This window comes from Nematostella vectensis, chromosome 7 (genome assembly GCF_932526225.1).
Source record: "Nematostella vectensis chromosome 7, jaNemVect1.1, whole genome shotgun sequence".
Taxonomy (NCBI): domain Eukaryota; kingdom Metazoa; phylum Cnidaria; class Anthozoa; order Actiniaria; family Edwardsiidae; genus Nematostella; species Nematostella vectensis.
Window position 1 is genome coordinate 3,859,729 of NC_064040.1, and position 12,494 is coordinate 3,872,222.

Consider the following 12,494-nt stretch of genomic DNA (forward strand, 5'->3'; position numbering starts at 1 on the left):
CATCCGCTTTGACCCCGATCCTAGCATCGCGCATCGTTATCGCAAGCAAGGGCGGCCGGTGCCCGTGCCAGGCAAAAGGGGTGAGAAGGTCGACGCGTACAAAGGCACGGTAGTCGAGGTTCCTCTCGACGCGGTCCTTAACGGGCTTCCCCTCGAGTGGAAATACGCGGGCTGGGGGACAGTCCACCGGGTGCAGGGCAAGACTATCCAGACTCCAAGACGTTTGTTTATCATAGACCACAGTTTAGAGGGCTGGATCACGAATGCTGTATACACCGGCATCTCCCGCGTGCGGCGCGCCGACCAGATAGTCCGCGTGATCCCCCCCCCCCCCCGATAACACCCCCGGTGCCTTGGTTCCCACAGGACTGCAGGCTACGCCCAGTGAAGAGCGCATTATAGCGCGAATCAAGCGATACGCTATAGACAACAAGCAAAAGGGTCGCACAAAGTACACGGGACCGCACCACGTTCTGACGGTAGACCACGTACTCGGCATGATTGCTGCATGCTGCTGCATGATTGGTCTGTGGTACTCAGCTTCTGCTTCAGGGGTACACCAAGAGTCATCCCCAATGCGTCAGTATCGACCGGCTGGACGACAGTCAGGGTCACTACAAGTGGAATGTCAGACTCACGTGCCTTAGCTGCACAAGCGCTGATCACGCTAGCGTCACGCTACGCAACTGCGAACGCGTGAAGCCGTGCTTAGAGTACGCCGTGTAATACAAAACTGGCTGTCCGGGCTCCATGACCCTCTTTAGTATTGGGTATGCCTTGCTTGTCCACCACGGGTCCGTCGCTCGCCGTCGGCCCTTGTCCTGAAGGTCTTCCTCGTTTACGGCGATGTACACCTCCGTTCCGACCTCTAAAGGGGGCTTTTCGGCTTTGAGAGGCACGCGCCTCAGCTTTATGGCGTCTTTAGGCGAAAAGCCAGTCATGCGAGTCTTCGTTGCGTTTATGTCCGAGATGACGATTGCCAAAGCAGTAACCCACTCGCTGTTTTTTTCTCGCCGGATGCAAGCTCCTTCGAGTACTGCGCACGAAATAGGCGCTGTGCCAGCCAGCGATGGAAAGACTCGGCGAAAGCTTGGCTCCTGTGGTGCCCTGGCTCAGCCCGTCGGACCTCCACCCCGTGGTCTGTTAGGAGCTTTGTGGTAGCACCCTTGAACTCAGTGCCGTCATCAACCATGAGGACTTTAGGCCATGTGAGAGGTCCCTCTGCATAGATGTCAGCGAGTTCGCGGGAGACGACGGCCGCGCTCTTAGTCCTCAGTGGGCGGGCGGCTTATATCGTGAAGCAACGTCAACGACAGTCAGGGCATACTTGTACCCGCGGTCGGTTGGCAAGAATAGCAGGTCCGACTGGTGGATACGGTTTGGTATCTGTTCCGAGAAGTGGGCGTAGGTAGTCGGAGGAGGGGGTGTCTGTGTGTAGCGATGGGGCTGCGAGCTTACCCACTTGCGCACTCGATCTATGGAGATTGAGCCCTTAGGAAGTTTGGCATGCAGAGCGGTCACTCCCTGGAAGCCACCTCTGGCGTAGTATATAGGACGAAGGAACGCATCGAGTTCTTCGTCGGACATGCGCTTCGCCGCCATTACGTGTCGGCAATGTACTGCAACAGGTGTATCAGTCTCAAACAGGCGGTTGCCGTCTGCTCGGGTAGTGCCGAGGTGGTCTTTCTGAGGTCGTTAGGCCCTCAGAGAACGACATTGGCGAGCCTCTTAACGCACTCCCTGTCTGCGCGCCACAACTCGAGGCTTCGGTTAGCAATTTCACCAAAGCTACATAACCCACCCATCGACGGCACCTTCGGTGTCGCTCGCTTAGCAGCGGCTGCTACCTCGTGCATAGCACTCCACAACTGGTCTGCAATCATCATATACGTATACGTATACGTATACGCATGCGCATACGCGCAGTATGGAAAAAGGCCGCCTAGATGCAGCGCCGGAACGGCTGCTTCACCGCAGCAAGCGGCTAGCTGTGTAGCCGATGGCGAGAGCGCCGGCGCCAATGTACGCCAACTCGGCGTTTTTCTGCGTTTTGCTGGGGATGTAGTAGTCGGACAGCTCAGGAGCCGGTGTTCACATGACGTGCTACGTGTAACGCACCGACGGCTAAAGCCATCAAACGACCGCAGCGTAGAGAAGGCTTCCGCACAATGTGCGGAGCTCGTTGTTGATGATGTAGTCGGACACTAGGTCATTGTGAAGATCGACCACACTGTCTATCGGCAGCGCCATGCCTACTAGCTTGGTCGTACGCTTCAGAAAGCTGTCTGCCAGGGCGTCTGCAGTCCGGCCTGCTAGAGCGGTCTCGTATCGCTTCTTGTACTTCCTCACCTCCTAGGCGCTCATGCGTTTGACGTCGTCGTGAGTCAGGGCCTTGCCTACCATTTCTCTCGACTTCCCCGAGGCTACGAGAATCGCGATTTTCTCCCTCGCGTCTGCTACCTCAGTTTGCTCACCTCCGGTTGCCGTTCCGGCAGGGCCGGCGGCGCCCCCCTCAAGAAGACTCTCAAAGTATTCGTCGCTCATCGTGCACCCCTGCCGTGGCTAAGGTGCAACACGTGTGATCAATGCGTTATGCCCTAGGGCATACGTGGGCGGTGGTTTACTGCGCTTACCGTTCAACTAGGGCGATGACATAAGGGTGACGCAAGCAAAACTCTAACTTCGAGAACTTTTTCGACTTGAGGGTCTTCATGTACTCTATCATCTTCTCTTCTGAGAGCTCCGCGCCGTAGTCATGCAGGATAGCTTTCATGTCCGCCTTGCTCGGGGCATAGAAGACCACCAAGGCCGCGATGTTCTCACGGAACGGCTTCGTGATGCTGGTGAGCTGCTGCGTGACCCACACGCTAATACCCACGTGGCGCGCGCTGAACGCCAAGTTGACGAGCTGGTCAGAGCGCCTCTTTACGTCTTTCGAGGCCGCAAAGTCGTCCAGTATGATTAGCGTATTAGTGCCTTCGAAGACAGCGGAGACAAACCTCAGCAGTATGTCGATCTGACCCGCCTCAGGTGTGATGACAAACAGACGATTGTCGCCCACGCCGAAGCCGTCGTATGTTTTGTTGTAGACAAAGGTAGGGCACATGAGTACGATGTAGTCAAACATGCCCCGGAAAGGGCCGCGCAGCCGGTCCACTATGAATCGGGTCTTCCCGCATGACGACGGGCCCACAATGAGAGCGTTAAATGGGATGTTTTTCGGGTCCATACCGCGCTGCCGCAGCGCTTCGCGCACTTCGTGTCTGTGCTCAGTATTGTATGGACTCTAGCTTTCCGTTCATAAGGTTCATTTGGGCGTCGGCCACCACAAACACGTGACAGTTTACGGTACCCGTGCCGCTTGCCGTGCGTTTTATCCCGAGGTGCACACCGTCGCGGGTATTGACCAATCGGAGACCACCCCCATGGATAGCACTGTCGTCCGTCGTTCGAAGGTAGATCCACAGAGCAAACTTGTTATCGCCATAGAACGACTCAGGGCCGACCGCCGGGGCGGCAGGTGCTCCGCTGTGCCCCTCGGGGAGGGGCGGACGAACTGCCTTTTCGCCTCCCTCCAGAAATCCGTGAGTCGCAGCCCCTGGCTGAAGACCTTGTTTGGCATGCCGTCGATTGTAACGCGAACGCTCTTGATGTCGGTGTAAACGAACTTCTCAGAGTCGCGAGCCCCTGCCGTGTATGGCTCCACAAAGAGGAGCAACAGACCACTCATAGACCTTCGGGGCAGGTTGACACTCTCGTTGATTATGCTGTCCGTCCCTTTGCTAATCGCGAAGGTCTTGTGGAGGTTCACTTGCTCGTAGAAGAACGTTGTGCCGTTTTGGTAGGCGGCGGCTGCAGACCGGGCGAGGTTGTCGTCCCTCAGGCTTTCGTATTCCAGCTCTAGATTTTTTATGCCATAGGATAATTTGGTAGCATCGCTTCCGACTACTACCTGGTCAACCGTTGCGAGCGTGATCTCGAAGAGCAGCGCCTCGGAGAGCGCCCTTGGGTACAGTACGCCGTGGTCCATCAGCAGAGAATGGTCTAGTGGGATGGTGTACTTCGCCCCGTAAGCTGCGTTTAGAGCGTTCTCCTTGGCGTTACTAGTCGCTTTATCGCCAGCCTTGGAGCGAAGCTTGCGCATGTTTTCTGACTGTATGCCCTGCTCCAGGCGGTCCTCTCTCCCGATCTTTGACAGGTGAAGCTCCTCATACGTCTTGAAGACATCGTAGTGGTTGGTGTCCTGGAGCGTTTCTCCTGCAAACGTGATTTTCAGGCAGCTCACGAGATTTCGACCGACGTTGTTCACGACGGTATTATTTGCTTGGCCTGAGATGGAGAGATCGAAACCGACCCTCAAGGAGCCAGGCACGGGCGTGACGCCTTCCGATAGCTTTTTGACCGCCACATATAGCGTTGAGAGTGACCCGGTGAACAATTCTTTCGGCTTTCAACCCCAGAGGAGGTCTGGGTGTTCGTTGGGGGTCAAGTTTATCGCTGACTGACATTCCTATTACGTATATTATATATACATAAAGTACGAAGCAGCGTGGCTATGGTGCGGACTGTTAGACATGTCTAATATAGCGTAGCACGAGTTATGCGCACGCATCATGGGTGATGTTGACGTTGACATTGACGATACCTTACCTGGTGTGTCCGCCGATCGCGGAGCGGGGGACGACGAGACGACGCCCCGGGTCCCGTTTGACCCCGACGATGGGGAGTCGATCCCAATGACGAGCACGTCATCGCGTATGCGCGAAGCGCAACGCAAACGAGCGCTGAAACCTCGTTCACCACAGAGGGTGCAGCGACAAGACTCGGTCTCCAGTCCCTTAGGGAGAAATACCCAGACCCTAACGAGAATCTGATACGGTTCCAGTCAGACCGGAGGGGAAAGACGCTAATACAGCTTCGCAACCTCGACAAAGGAGGTTGGACTAAACCAAGACAGCTGTTCAATGAGAACGGGGGCGTTCGACAGGACGTTGCAAAGCTGAAAGGCTTCAAGCTGGCGATGGGGTCCGTGGCAGAGATAGACGCGGTCATCCAGGAGAACACAGAACGAGTCCTAGAGCTGCAAGGGGTGGTAGCCACAGACAGGGAGACCATCGACGACCCTAACACGTCAGAGAGTCGCCACCAAGAGGCCCTTGAGCGCAACGAGGAGAGGCTATCCGAGATTGACGAACTAGAACGCGAAAACCGAGAGCTCGAGAACCAAAAGCCGCTAAGATAGCGCATCAAAGCCATTTTCAAAAAGTACGCTTTACCGTCACCGCTTTCGGGTTGGCCGTAGCGACGACGATCGCGGGCATTGTGACATCGCTCGGCAAGTCGCTCTCCTCCGTGGCCAAAGGGGTCGGTAACGGTCTTAAGGCTATCGGGAAAAAGCTAGGCGAGCTTCTACCTGGGCTAGTAGGCAGCATCGCGAACTTCGTGTTTAAGGCTGCAGGAGAAGCGGTGAAATTCCTTGGCGAAAATGCGTGGCTGCTGATTCTAGCCGTAGCCGCGTTCTTGGTTCGTCGAATGCAAAGCAATCATCGGAACAAGTAATACGCCGCGGCCACCGCGAGTGCCGACAACCCCGCCTTGAGGGCGGTGTGGTCACCTTTTTCGCCCGGTCCGAGCGCGCTTGCCGTTCCGGCGGCAGTCATGCTATGCGCAGCATGCATACGTGGAGAGGGGGCAGGCGCCGCGCCCTCTGCGTGCACTTTCGCAGGGGCGGAAGCCTTTCTTCGCACCTCGCGGTCGATCCCCGGATCAGTCACGTGTTGCACCCTAGGATACCCACCGGCCATGTTATGAGCACCGACTGGCTTTGTCTCGGTGTTGATCGCGTTTGCGCCGAGCGTCATGGAGTCTGTGGCTTTCTGCAGCTTATTGTTGTAGCCCACGACGCTTTGCGTGTTTATCACCAGATCGCTCGGCATCAGCCACACTCCTGGTGCGACCGCAAGACTCAGTCTCACCTTGGCCTCCTGCACGGCTAACTGGTACCTTTGCACGCTTTGAGCGATGTCGTTTTCTACGATCGCCTCTTTAAGCAGCTTCGTGAACTCCGCCTGCGCCTCCATGGCCGGCCCACCGGCCCCCGCAATAAAGGAACGGACGTTTACCTGCGCGCCAAGCACTGTGTAGACGAACGCCTCGACCGAGCGATCGAGTCTTCCTAGCCCTGCTTTTGTCAGCCCCTCACTTTTGGGAGGCGCAAACCAGCTATATTGCACGCCCCCGTGGTCGTCGTTGCGTATGAAACCCACCTGCTTCGCACTATTGTCCGTCCCACCTTCGTCGCTAAACAGATTCCGGCAGTGCTCGCTGTTTAACAGCTGGTATAATCTCGAGCGGGAGCATCAGATAACGACTAAAGCCGCCCTCCCGCCCGTCGCTACTCTGCCAGCCAGGCACCACACGGCCGAGTCCATCGTGGAAACGATCAACCGCGCTGAAAGCAAGATTCTGACCGCGAAGCTGGATCCCCTCAGCGGGAAGATCGCGCTCATGTCCAATGGCGTTGCGTTCTTGAATGCCGAGCTTTGCGCACTATTTGGCCTAGAGGCTAAAGACGATCAGTTGGGGGAGCGGGGCCTCGCACTGCCCTTGGGGGGGGGGGGGTGCCCCCACTTAAGGTGGCTTTGCCGAAAATAGAGGCCCTCTACATCTGCTGCGATATCGTAGACCGCACGCAATGCCTCTCCTTAGGCGAGCCTTCAAACGTTCCCGCTTGCCTAGAAACCCGCGGTAGGCCACACGAGAAAGTCGTCTATGGACCCGACATCCCCGTTTGTGCCGCAACATCTTCCTCTGAGTTTGTCTCGAGTATCCAAATATGGATCAGGGATGACCGCGGTAGACGGGTGGACTTTAAGGGCAACTCTGTTCGCCTTGTATTAGAGCTAACCTAAGTCCGACATAACAAGCATGGCAAACAGCGACGTTAGCAGTGGTGCCATATACCCCTCGCTTCCCAGTGTTTGCCCCCCGAAGGGTACGCACATGACGCCTGCCGTTTCGGCAAGCATCGGCGGCGACGTGCAAAGCTTCCGACTCCAGAAAATATGTGACACTCAGGCGGTTCTAGACAACGAGATAACGCATCATCGACAGGTGCGGAAGAAGTATAAGCGCGCCTTTGCCGTTACCCGTGCTGTGTCTGTGGCATCCGGCATCGCTGCAGGGGCGCTTTCCAGTGCCGGGGTGGGGGTCTCTTTGAGTGAGATAGGGGTTCTGGTCGGCGGTCCGCTGGCAGGGGTCGCAGGGCTGGTCGGTGTCGTGGGCGCGGGCGCGGGGGTAGTCTCTAGGGGTCTTACGAGCAAGGTGGCTAAACACGAAGACACGATGGTTTTAGCGGATAGTAAGAAAAACTCGATCAGCGAGCTGGTCTCTAAGGCTTTGCAAGACGGGCATATCTCAGACGAAGAGTTTCGGCTAATACTTCGGGAAAAAGAGAGATACTACGCGCTCAAGGCCGCTATCAGAGCTCGACACGGCCTCGCACCGCGTGAGAAAAAAAGCAGGAAAGGGCCCTCCCCGGAGACCCGCAAAAAGATGAAAAAGAGGCTGCGAGAAATTCGCGAGGAGTTCGGGAGCGAGGTGTTCGAGTAAAACTCAGGTTTAAACGCCACGCCAGCGACTTTGAATTTACGGCCGAAAAACTCCGCGATCCGCGATCCGTAGGCTGGCGGTACAATCCACGTTCCTCGTTTTCACAGCCCTCAGGTCCTATCACAAGACGCTAGCGTCCCCGACATAGATTAATGATTGCTAACCATTGCTAATTATCCATCTACGCGAAGTGGTCCCGACGTAGATTAGTAATTGCCAATTATTTATCTACGCGAAGTGGTCCCGACGTAGATTAATAATCAGCAATTATTAATCTACGCGAAACGCTTTTCGGTGCCACTGAAAGTCCCCAGCCTGGAATGGGGCTGGGGGAGGGGGTGGGGGGGTGGGGGGGTGGGTGGGAGGAGGCCAGCGCCCCTCACAAGCCTAAGATGGGGCTGGGAGGCCCGGAGGGGCGATTCGCGTCTCCCACTCGTTTCTATGAAAGCCCCCAGTCCCCCCCATGTGTGTTTTTCGGCTTGGAGACGGTAAAACCATGCAAGCTCGTAATCGTTTAATAATTTTAAAACCAGGTGGGTATATGTGCTCAGAGTTCACTCAGATTAAGTAAAATAACAGTTTTAGCTATGCTGTGAGTCTCGGCTTTTAACTTATGACTGGATGTACCAAAAATGTGAAATTTAGTGAGTTAGAACTTTTTCTCATGTGATTCATTTTCTTCAAAATATCGCCAAAATTTGATTCCTTAAAGACTTCTTAGGAAGTAAATTTGCTAACATGAGATAAGTTGACCCTTATACTTTATTATCATGATATTTTTTTGTTTAAAAAGTGTAACAGGCGAGCATACTATCTTATGTTAAAAATGTAATAAAACTTTGCAAAACATCGCCTTCATCAAAGCGTGGGCTGTTGTCATGACAAATGGCAGAAAATGGCGTCGCATGGAATCGAGGACGCCGGACAGTGGCTTATGCAAATGAGCATCTGTTCCGTAGACTGACTGAGATTTTGTTTGTTTTCACCAGAGCACGCGCATGCGCATACGTCAGCACTGTCTGGTAAGCCTTATCCCAACCTTTACCCTAAATAACAAATATGATCAACAGAATCATGGCGACTTAGGTCCTATTCATACGTCGCGTTCCTGCCGAGCCAGATCTAATTGTATACTTGTATCAACACCATACATTCGGTTCAACGTTGATTCAGACGTCGCAATAAATAGGTCGCGCTCGCAATAGGTTGTAAGTATGTAATAAAAGTTGACTTGATAGGGTAATTCTTTTGTACAAAATGAAAAAAAAGTATATATTTGATTCGGCACATCAGAAGCTCGACGTTTGCATTCGGGTCGTACTTTTGCCGTGCAACACGACTTGTGCAGCCGCGCTGGGTGCCGTAGCGAACCCGATTCTGCCGTGCCGAACTTATGATTTAGACGTCGAACTATTCATGTGCCGACACGGGCGTACGCAGGATTCTAACAAGTTGCAGTCAAAGCATTCAGAAGCTGAATGAAAGCGTGACCCCTTATACCGCATCCCCGTGAAGATTTCATAGCTCCCGCTTTTGGGTTTGAAATTGGCGTCAATGCGTCACACTTTGGGAATATTACTACATGATCCTCTGTCATCCTCGATCTGAAATAGGACTACAGTCGTCGCGTGGCACTGAACGACATAACAATATGTTTGGAAATCATCTGTAGACTACCATGATTAAGAAAATTATATTTTTTATTCTCACCATATATATAAAACTACGTACATAAAAATGAAAAGAGATTTTTCCCCTCGTTATGCAAATAATATCACCATTTTTTTTTTTGCAGTCCAGTGACTGCAGGCCTAAAGGCTGCGTACGCCCCTGGCCAATCAAGACAATTAGATTAGGCACGGAAAAACCGCGACATATGAATCGGGCGTAACTCCCCGCTACTAGCAGAGGTTTCTTCCTTCTTTAGCAATGGATATGTTTTAGATTTGTATGTAAATTTGAAAGATTGGTGTTTTTTTAAATATACGTCATCAACACGCCTTCATTACCTTTACGGTCGCCAAAAAGTGAGTTATTTCTTATTGAAAGGCTGTAAAAAAATATCCCTTTTATTTCCATAATACACCAAAAACACAAGTTTTTGGTGTATTGTATTCATTGTTCTGGTACGAGATCGCGACAGTTTGGGCTTTTTGATTCTATTCCTTTTATTTCCATGATACCTTTGACTGCGTACCCCCCCTTCTCATTAATTCGTGCGTACGCGCATGCATATCCACTTTATACCTTTATAGTAGGGATTTCCATCCAAGGACAGTTAAGAATTCGACACTATTGAGACCAGTTGAATTTCAAGGACTTGTTTGAGCCCTGCACGGCATAGTCAATAATGTACATTGAGCTACTTAGTTTGATTACCGGTGATTTTGTCTGTGGTTCGTACGGGTAGGTTCGCTATCTAAAGAAAAGAAACTAATCAACGTGAAAAATCAAAGCTTTTATTTTCATTTGCATTATAGTGTCAATCTTTCGAGTCCGTGCCAGTGGGCGAAGGTGCCTTCATCGTTTCCTAGAAATTACCCCCGGAAATTGAGGACACATCACCGAATGTATCCTCGTTACTAGGCCCTCCGAGTTCACTGTTAACTGGGCTCTCACTGACGTCCATCAAGGGAATAGTAACCTGGATACGCGTTGGTGGGGCCTGGGGTGAGTCCACATCCACGTCATCGGTAGGAGTGGTTACCATGGCGACATTGCCTTGTGTTGATTGCTCCGCGGCTGGAAGGTCGTCTCCCTCGGTTCCGCTTGCGACGCGTATGATCTTGGGTCTGGCTGCCACTGTATTCTTCTTGGTCGGCCTGTGTAGGTCGGACGTGTGGAGTGAACGACTCGATGTGTCGTCCTCACTCTTCCCAGGGCGTGGAAGAGGTACAGGGTCTGTCTCAACCGACGTCTGTTTCGGTGATTGCCTTTTGAAGGGGCCTCGACGGGGACGAACCACCAGTTGTTCAGGGCTTGTCTGGGGCACGGGGACAGTTTTGAGTTGTCTATTACTGGCTTCTTGGCGTCGACTGCGCGGGGTTTCGCCAGGTGATGGTGCACTTAACGGTACCTGGGTAGGCTGTACCTCTCCGGGGGATACATCACTAGTACCTGCAACTAACGAACAGCAAAACCAATTACTATAAACTAATTACTATATACTAATTGACTCCGTTAACTATGCCTTTTTATCAGTACTTTGGAGCTCAAATGAAAACGAAGGATAGTATATTTGATAACTGCACCGTGAGGCGCAAACCTTACACTGGAGGTCGCACATGGTTGTAAAAAGAGGCTAAATTTGGGTGTGCGATCTAGTGTTCGTACCTTGATCAGAGGGTCTGTCCCGAGGTGATATGTCAGTGGGTACCTCACCCTCACTCTCTAGGGCGCGTGCGCCTTGCGGTTGACAGGTAGAGGGTGGGGCTAAGATCAATTCACCCTCGCTTGGTGTTACATCAGCCAGAGAGTCCTAAAGAGATAAATGTATTCAACGTGAACATGTCTTATGATACGATGATTTTCGATTAATATATTATAATCAATCCAGATTCAATAAAACAAGCTTGAATATCAAATCAATGTGATCTGGTCACAGCAGGACTTGCTAGATATGGGCGCTGCTTTCACTGGCAAATAGCGGTTTTAAATGGAAAATTTGCAAAATCTTAGGATTTTTGCATACAATATCTATGCCTGCCCCCTCCCCTTCATAAATTCCAGCTACGCAACCGCATTTTCTTTCCTTCCCTCTCAAGTTGTTATTCAAGATTTATTCTGTTTCTTACGAGTGTGATACAATTTTTAGCCATACATTTCACTAGAAAAGCTATGGATGGAGGAGGAGAAAAAGCTATGTATCAGGGGGGGGACATACAAAGCAGATACGGGGTAGATAAGAGGGTTGGTACATACGGGATACAGGTTGAGGAGAGGGAATGTTGAAAAAGAGAAGGAGGATGTTGAGGAGGTAGAGAAGGAGCGACGGGGAAGGTCGAAAGGTTTAAAGGTCAACGCGAGGGAGAGGAGATCGAGGAAGAGAGATCTTGGTGAGGAGGATGAAGGTGTAATTGAAACCACGATCTTTTAATTTCTGTTTTTGAAGTGCCAAGGAATCGATAGCGTATCCATTTCTTCTCCTTCTCAACCTCCATCGCAACCTCCTCAAGGACGCATTCCATCGCAAAACATTGTCCGAACAAAAACAGACTTCTTTCATTTGGAAGTCAATATTTTATTGTATACTCAGAACATAGCCCCCTCCTGTTTTAGGTGAAAAAAGGCCATGACGGCATCGGAAATGCCGTGTGTATGCGCCTGGGATTTATTCGTTTGGGATTTATTCCCCGCGGATAATCCTTCTAATGTCTCCCAAAACAAATGCCCTATGCATTTGTCCACCCTTTACCCATACTTGTTGGTGTGTAATGTATACTCTACCTCTTTGATGTCAGTTGTATCGCGGAGGGTGCTGGCCATGCTCGTCGGCTCAGAAGCGTCACTGCTGGTGCTTGAGCCCTCTTTTACGCGGGTCAGCGCCCCTTCCTCTTTCCCGCGCTGCAGTAACCCACGTAAAGCAACACGGATGAGTTCATTGCGACTGTCTGCAAAGAAAATAAAAAGCGACACGGATAAGCTCATCACGACGGACTGTAAAGGAAAGCACGTTCATGATTGGGGAAAGTTCTGACGGAAGCTTATATTTAAAATAAATCATCCCCACATTATTACTAAGGTAGTAGCCGGCGGGACCCCCGAGCTTTTAGAGGAGCCGAATGCGCCACTTTTTCGAGGTAACATGTAGTACAACACAGCTTCTAAAATAAATAATGTATTTGATCCAGTAAGTACCTGGGTTTTGCATCTTTTCCATCAAG

General features: G+C 51.8%; 1 protein-coding gene across 1 annotated transcript in view; it reads right to left on the reverse strand.

Annotated features, from left to right (window-relative positions):
- Positions 1 to 10,050: 10,050 nt before the first annotated feature.
- Positions 10,051 to 12,494, reverse strand: part of LOC5514923 (protein TALPID3) — a 30,552-nt gene continuing 28,108 nt past the window's right edge. Inside the window, exons 29-31 of the mRNA XM_048729732.1 lie at positions 12,058 to 12,221; positions 10,945 to 11,089; positions 10,051 to 10,734 (exon numbers count right to left, since the gene is read on the reverse strand). Of these exons, the coding sequence (XP_048585689.1) occupies positions 10,142 to 10,734; positions 10,945 to 11,089; positions 12,058 to 12,221 (902 nt within the window). The 3' untranslated portion in view covers positions 10,051 to 10,141. The remainder of the gene's footprint in view (positions 10,735 to 10,944; positions 11,090 to 12,057; positions 12,222 to 12,494) is intronic.